The following is a 7,211-nucleotide window of genomic DNA, read 5'->3' on the forward strand; positions in this document are numbered from 1 at the left end:
CCACGCACGATGCCTCGTTTCTTACCCTTCATCTTAGGAGCGTGCGTCCTCAGCACTGGCTAAGCCTCATCATTTCCTGGTCTCCAAACACACCCTGACTTCCCCCTCTTCCAAGTCTGTTCTCGCCGCTTCCCCAGTGGAACAGCCCCCCCCCCCCCCCCCCCCCCGTGCCATGCTACTTCCAGACTACCTTGGGCTCGGTATGCGGGAGGAGCTGAGCAGACGGTGCAGAGATCTCCGTGACTCTTAGAGTTTTCTGAGCCCGAGTGTTCTGTGCCCCTGTATTCGGGGTTTGGAATCATCCCCAAGCTGGGTGGGCCTGGTGCCAGGACCCTGGGGCTTAGGGCTTGGGAAGGGCTTCCTCTGCTGGAGGAGGACAGCACAGGGGCCAGGCAAGGCTACCCAGTCATTAACAGGCTCTTCCAGGGAGCAGTCCTGGAGAGGTCAATGTGCTTCTCAAAGACTTTGGCGACGCCCACCCCAGAGAGTGAGTAGACTTCAAGTTGTGGGTACCAAAGACGGGCCACTTGGTCAAGAGACGTTGCCGTATCTCAGACGTGATACACAAAGAGGCCTGCTGCAGGACAAGGGTCTACACTTGTGTTCTCCTTGCCTGCCAGCTCTGGTCTCTCTTCAGTGCAGGGCCAAGGTCACGGGGGGACGTGGCACGAGGAGGGCGGTCAGTGAAGCCGTCTGTTCATTGCGGGTCTCTGCGCTATCTGATGGTTTTGGTCCGTTTGCTCACGGAAGCCTCTAGTTACATCCTGTCCTCATACCGAGGGGGAGGTGTTCTTGGCCTTCACCTCGCCCCCATGGCCATTTCAGCAGCAGCCATGGGAGATCTCTCAGCTCCTGGTTCTGCCTCTCCCACAGGTGAGCCAGACTGGGTGAAGACAGGCAACAGGCGCATGAGCGTTAGAGCCGGGAGCAGCTGGGTCCACGTTCCTCCTCCACCACCCGCCCTGCTTGGGCCACGAAGCCGCTCAAGCCTCAGCTTCTCCATTTACGAAAAACGCAGATGACAATCTCCAGCTCGCGGAGCTGTTGGAGGACATAAATGAGACAACATACGTCGAATGTCTCACTTAGCGTGGGTGCCCTGCACACACGCGCCAACTGTGTCCCCACCCCATCTATAGCCACACACCTGCTCATCAGGAAGTGAGACTGAGAATATCCACTATCAGTGGAGGGACAGGGATAAACACTCTTGGCGTCAGTGTTACAAGGGCAGGACTGATGGATTGTCCTCAGGGGAGAGGGGACTAGTGTGGGGACATAACTATTGGGCATCATTTTTCCAGGACCCACTGGGTACCAGGCACTGCTTTTTACACACACTCATCTGATCCTCATGGCAACCCAGGGGGTTGGTACTTGCAGCAGACCAAGGCTCTGGGTGGCGGGGGGGACGGGGTCCCACAATCCCTGTCTCCTGGTATCCACACCCTTGTGTGATCGGTCCCCTCTGTTTGGATATGGGTGGGACCTGCTCCAACCAATAGAATACGATAACAGGTGTATTCCATGTATGCGATCACTTTATACAAGACTGTAATGACCTCTTAGGACCACCCCAATCCCAGGCCAGATGGACAAACACCAGGGAAGGCAGGCAGAGTTACTGTGAAAAAGGCTCAGGAGCTCAGAAGCTGCCCAGTGATTTCAAAGGTGGTCGCCCTACCTGCCATTTATTCCAGATCAGGAACCTGGCCAGAAATCACTTTTTGGTCTTCCCAGAGGAATGACATCATCTCAGGAAACAGTGTCCTGTGTGCTAGAAGACCCATACCTGTGGTTTTCAAAAGGAAGATGACCATTTCGTGGTGCATTCAGACAGAGCACAGAGTGCTTACCAAATGGCCTGCCTCCGGCTTCTGTAGACTCACGACAAAGCAGATCTGATAAGTTGGTGGGGCCAGGTGGACACTTTGGACCCTGTGGCCTAGGATGGACAGGCAAGATGGCTACTTGCCCTCCTTCCCCTCGTTTCTGTTACCAGATTTTGATATCAAATATCCCTGGGGCACTGGTGCCTTCTCTGACAGGAGGGAGTTGGATTTGTCCTTTAGACCTTGGCCAGGTACCCCCAGGGGCAAGAGCCCACTGAGCTTGAGGGACCTCTAAACTCAAGAGAAAGTCTTGGCCTGGAGTCCTACTGAAGGAGTGGCGAGAAGTCTGTGCCGGCTCAGAATCTGGGGCAGGGAGGTCTGCATGAGGTCTGGGCACAGACCCAAGGCCGGGAGGAAGGTCGGGGATAGAGCCTGCCATGAAAACTGGGGAGGGGGTGCTCAGGAAGGGGGCTGCATGCAGGGGAATCGTGGGAGCGAAGTGAAGTGTTGATCTTACGGAGCCATCCAGGCCCTGGGCACAGTGCCCTGGGGTGTCTCTGTACCCAGAGAGTGGCCTCTTGCCCCTTGCGGCTCGTGACCTTGTGCCAACGGGTCCAGACTGACCCAGCTCCACCCGCCCCTACCCTTCGGCCCTGCCTCTGCCAGCCCCCAGCGGTGGGAGGCCTCCCCCAGCTCTCGGTGGGTCCGCCCCTTGCCGGCCCCCTGCGGGTCAGGCCCTGCCCCTCCCGGCAGCCCCTCCCGCTGGCCACGCCCTGTGCGGGCCCCGCCCCACTTTAAGGTTGCTCTGCACCTGGGCGGCCTCACTTGTGTCTCCAGGCCCGCGGGGGATGCGCTCTCGCCATGGCCTCTGGGGCTTCTCCGATCCTTGGGATGCCCCCGCACCGTCTGTGGGCCCGGAGGCCTGGCATCTACGAAGACGAGAAGGGGAGGACCTGGGTGACGGTGGTCGTGCGGCTCAGTCCCTCCCAGAGAGCTCGGAGCAGGGCCTCCCCAGGCGGCACAGTGAGTTGTCAGGCATGGGTGTGGGGGTCTGGGGGAGGGCTGTGCACAGGTGTCAGCCCGTGGGCCTGGCACATGCGGCAATAGGGCCCGGGACAGAGGTGAGAGGAGGCAGTTCTCAATTGTCTGGAAAAAACTGGCCTGTGCTGAGAGCGAGCACAGTGATGTCTATGCCTGATGCAGACCCCCAGGAGCCCCTGCCTGGAGGGACCACTGGTCTGAGCTTAGCCGGAGGAGATGATGCAGCCCTCATTGGGAGCCCAAGGGGGAGGTAGGGCCCAGGCCTCCCCCCAGTGCATGCTGGAAAGGCATCACAGCTGGGCTCTACAGGATGAGTAGGAGTTTTCCAGGAGGTATTGCAACCTAGAGGCAGCAGGTGAGCCAACGGCGTAAAAGAAACGTTGACTTTGGGTTCCCTATCTGCAAAAATGAGAATAATCTGCCTCTTTGGCAAGTGAGAGGCCGCTCACCAGCTGCAAGGCCTTGGGGGCGTTCAACAGATAACACCTTCCGGAATCCCACCTGGGAAACTGACTCCCGAGGCGAGGGTGGAGTGTAAGACCATTTAAGGTTCAAAAGCTCCCCAGGTGGTGAAGACAATCACTCAGGTTGGAAGGCATTCCCTGTAGATGAGGGCTTTAGATTCCAGTCCATCTTTGAGGGATACAATAAATACTTCCGTGTAATATGGTAAAAGCTTATCTGGGTATTAAAAATGCCATTTAGGCCATCATAAACATTTTAAACAATACAAAATTCTAGCAATCTTCAAAGAGGCTCTGCAGAAAATTTTGGGTGGAGAACACTGTAAGTCTTTCCCACACCTATGCCAAATAAAGCATGCAAAAAATTCTGAACAAAGTATTTTGGTAGGTTTTTTTGAAAACATAAACATGTTTTCAGTGGGAAAAGTGGATTCAAGTAACGTAGTGAAGGATGCAGTAGAGGCACCCAGAGAATGAGCATTTCCCCTTATTTAAAATAATTACTTCTTAGAAGTAGATCTCTATTTTCACATATAATCTTAGGATGGGAAGCAGCGTTCTGAGCCTGATCAAACACAAGGACCAGAAAACTTGCGGTAGAGGGTCTGATAGTAAACATTGTCAGCTTTGCAGGCCATACGGAGTCTATAGCAACTGCTTGACTCTGTCCTTGTGGTGAAAAACCAGCCAGAGACAATGTGCAAAGGAATGAGCTTTTGTTTATCTACAATAAAGCTTTATTTACAAAAGAGGTAGCGGGCCAGATTCGGCCCACAATTTGGTGATTGATACCTGATCTAAAGCCAGAATCCAAAGGGAAAGAGATTTCACCATGTAACTAAAAGCATTTCCTCTGCCAAAAGAACCCATACAAAATTAAGACAACAGACCGAGAAGAGTCATTCGCCATATGTATGACTGATAAAAGGCCAGTATCCTTAACTCGTAAAGATGCTCCTCACACACAAAAAGACAAATACTCCGATAAAAAAAACTCTGTAAGGAACTTTCCATTTTGTTGCATGACAAAGGGAGCTTTGGTTATAGTTGTTGGTGATTTTCCCACTCGCTTTTATACCTTTCTGTATTAGCCAAATTTCATTTCATTTTATTTTTTATGTTTACAATAAGTACGTGAATGCCGTGATCAAATATGATATATTTTGGGGGGAAACCCATCACTCCCAGATCCTAAGGTGTACAGATACTTTATTTTTGGAAAGATTGAAAAAACTGTAGAAATGGCTGAGACAGAGGCCTAAGAATATAATCAATTGCTGATGGGTGGGGAGAGTGGCTAACTTTTCACGGGTACAGTGGGGTGTGGTGGGGTGCAAGTCAGCGGGAGGACCGTACTTGGGGGATCCAGGAGAGAACCAGTCATCCCAGATCCAGATGACACCCCCAAGTGCCATGCCAGGTGCCATGGCTTTAGGTGTGGGATTCTGAAAATATTCACATCTGACAGGGCAGTTTGCCAGCTGGGCCCCGCATCCGGGACTGTGTGTGTTTGCATGCAGACCAACCATTGGGGGAACCCTGCCCCTGATGTGCCCTTCTCTCTGGTCCCTTCAGCATGAGCCTGAGCCCAGCGTCACAGTCCACATGTGGCAGATGCCAGTGCACCCCCAGGAGCCCGTGTCCCCCAGCCAGCTGACCCTGTCCCGGCTGCCCCTCGTGTGGCAGCTGTACTCTGGAAGAAGGTACAGAGCAATGGATTCCAGGCTCTGGGAAATAGTGAGCCATGGCCAGGCAAGTGTGTGGTGGCCCCAGGAGAGGGTGATGAGTAGCCTGTGGTCACTGCATGTGTGCAAAATGAGGCAAAAGATGGAGGGACCGGACTACTGAAATCCACAAACCCATGTTTCCATCTGCTTCAGGCGGATGGACAAGCATTTCCTGGGGACTCTGACCACTGCTCCCTCTCCTGCAGATCGACTCCACAGAGGAGCTGGTCCTGACAGAGCTGCCACCAGGGAATGGCTGACCGCAGAGAGCGGCTCACAGGCTGGTATGTTGGGGTCCGTGTCTCTCGGTGTGGCGGTCAGACAAAGGCAAGGCGGTCTCTCTTCTTTACAGGAAGGCAGTGCTGGTTTCCCTCCCCTCATGCTGTTCCTTGAGCTTATCTTCCACAGCCACCCCGTCACCCTCCTCCCCTGATCCCTTGGATGTGTTTTTCACTGTGGGCAGGTCCCCCACCTTCACAAAGCATGAGATCTCACCAAATAATAGTCATCATGTAATCTTTGTAAGAATTCTGTGAGGTGTATGTATTGAAGTGCCACTCTCCAAAGGAGAAAACTGAGGGTTGGAAGGATTTCCCCAAGACCTGGAGCCTGGAAATAGTAGCAGTCAAGCTCACATCCAGTGAGCATAATCTCTTGGTCTGACCATGGCCCTGGGGTGTCACCAGTCTCATTGGTGGCAGTGGCCTTCAAGGACCTGCCTCCTCCCTGACACTAACCAGGATAGGGCCAGTTGCCTTGGAAGGCCTGGAGCTGAGGGTTGCCCTCCTGTCCCTGGGTCCAGCTTGGGTTGGGCGCCCCATTCCTCCATGGTTCTCTGTCTCCTTCTGTCTTCTCCCAGGTCTTGCCGGCCCTATGGATCTTCAGTGAGGACCTTTTCATACCTGCCCTTCTGTTAGCACATCTAGCATGGCCTCCCCGGGGGGAAGGAGGCAGCTGGGCCCCTGCCTACTCTGCTTTTCTTGTTGTCGTCAGCTGTCCTGCTCTGCTCCACACTCAGTGACTTGCTGGACGGACCCCCATCTGTGTGCTGGGCTCAGCTCCCCCACTGGCTGCGATCCCTGGTTTCTCTTTCCCCTTTGTGCCCTCATGCCGGCCTTCCAAGTGCCCCTTCCCAGATCCCCATCAGGCCCCCTCCAGGCACTGGCCCGGTCAGACCCCCGGCCTCCAGTGCAGCCCATGATTGTTACTTGCTGTCAACCCACTCCATGGCAGGCAGGGAGTGACTCAGTTTAAGAGCAGGCCTCAGAGGGAGCCAGGTCTGGACTTGGGACTCAGATGGGCACCAGTTCTGCTGGGCTGCTGGCCTGGAGTAGATGGAGTGCTGGGCAGGCTGTCCACTCCTGGTCCCAGGCAGCCTGCACCAGGGGCTGTGCGCAGGGATGGATGGATTTGGCCCACGGCTCTCCTGCTTCTTCAGTCCTTTGGTTCCTGCGTGTGATGCTGGTCTGTGAAGTTTCCTCCCCGTACTGGTTAATTAAACTTCATTGCTTGTCGTCAACTTTTGTGCTGAGTCAGAGCTTAAACTGGTTTCTGGTAGAGAAGAGCAGCTTAGGCTGCACTTAAGGTTAAGGTAAATTCTAATTACCCATTTGGTGCTCTCCCCACTAGGAGGAAGCTGTGATTGGCCCATTTCAGGAGCAGGACACTGGGGGAAGGCAGGGAGGTGAGACTCCTGGGAGGAGGGGGCTCTTGGCGAAGCTGGGAAAAGGCAGAGGAGACCCTGGCAGAAGCTGGAGAGGACCCTGGCTTTTGCAGAGGGATGACGCCCTGGGTGTCTTTGCAGGATGGTGGAAGGAACAGCCCGTGGGCAGAGCATGAGCCGCTGTCCGAAGTGCTGACCAGGGCCACGGGTAGGGGTGGGGGAAGAAGAGGGCCGTGTGGGCACGGGGCAGGGTGACAACTCAGTGGTGGCAAGAAGAGGGAATCCCCTCCCTCACACCAGTCATGAAAAGAAATCACCAGTGGATTAAAGTCCTAACTTAAAAAAGAATCCGTGAAAGCATCGAAGAAAGAGCAGGAAAATACGTTCCTGATCTTGGGGCATGAGAATCCAGTAAGACACAGAAAGCCAAACACAGGTTGTTCAAGGTAAATGTTTTCTATACGACGGGAGACTGAAAGGCAAA

At 54.3% G+C, this 7,211-nt stretch overlaps 1 protein-coding gene across 1 annotated transcript; it reads left to right on the top strand.

Annotated features, from left to right (window-relative positions):
* The first annotated feature begins 303 nt into the window (after window positions 1-303).
* TCL1B (TCL1 family AKT coactivator B) lies at window positions 304-5,324 on the top strand. The gene is made up of 4 exons (XM_058740210.1): window positions 304-487; window positions 874-2,855; window positions 4,913-5,089; window positions 5,271-5,324. The coding sequence occupies exons 2-4, from the start codon at window positions 2,694-2,696 to the stop codon at window positions 5,322-5,324; spliced, it is 393 nt and encodes a 130-aa protein (XP_058596193.1). The 5' UTR covers window positions 304-487; window positions 874-2,693.
* The last annotated feature ends 1,887 nt before the right edge of the window (window positions 5,325-7,211 follow it).

This window comes from Neofelis nebulosa, chromosome 7 (assembly GCF_028018385.1).
Source record: "Neofelis nebulosa isolate mNeoNeb1 chromosome 7, mNeoNeb1.pri, whole genome shotgun sequence".
NCBI lineage: Eukaryota > Metazoa > Chordata > Mammalia > Carnivora > Felidae > Neofelis > Neofelis nebulosa.

What these genes read in the sequence shown, in the direction of transcription:
- TCL1B (XM_058740210.1), top strand. Translation starts at nt 2,694, where the DNA reads ATGGCCTCTGGGGCTTCTCCGATCCTTGGGATGCCCCCGCACCGTCTG. An exon ending in GGGCCTCCCCAGGCGGCACA is followed by an intron (nt 2,856 to 4,912) that starts GTGAGTTGTCAG and finishes TGGTCCCTTCAG; the next exon opens with CATGAGCCTGAGCCCAGCGT. An exon ending in AAATAGTGAGCCATGGCCAG is followed by an intron (nt 5,090 to 5,270) that starts GCAAGTGTGTGG and finishes CCTCTCCTGCAG; the next exon opens with ATCGACTCCACAGAGGAGCT.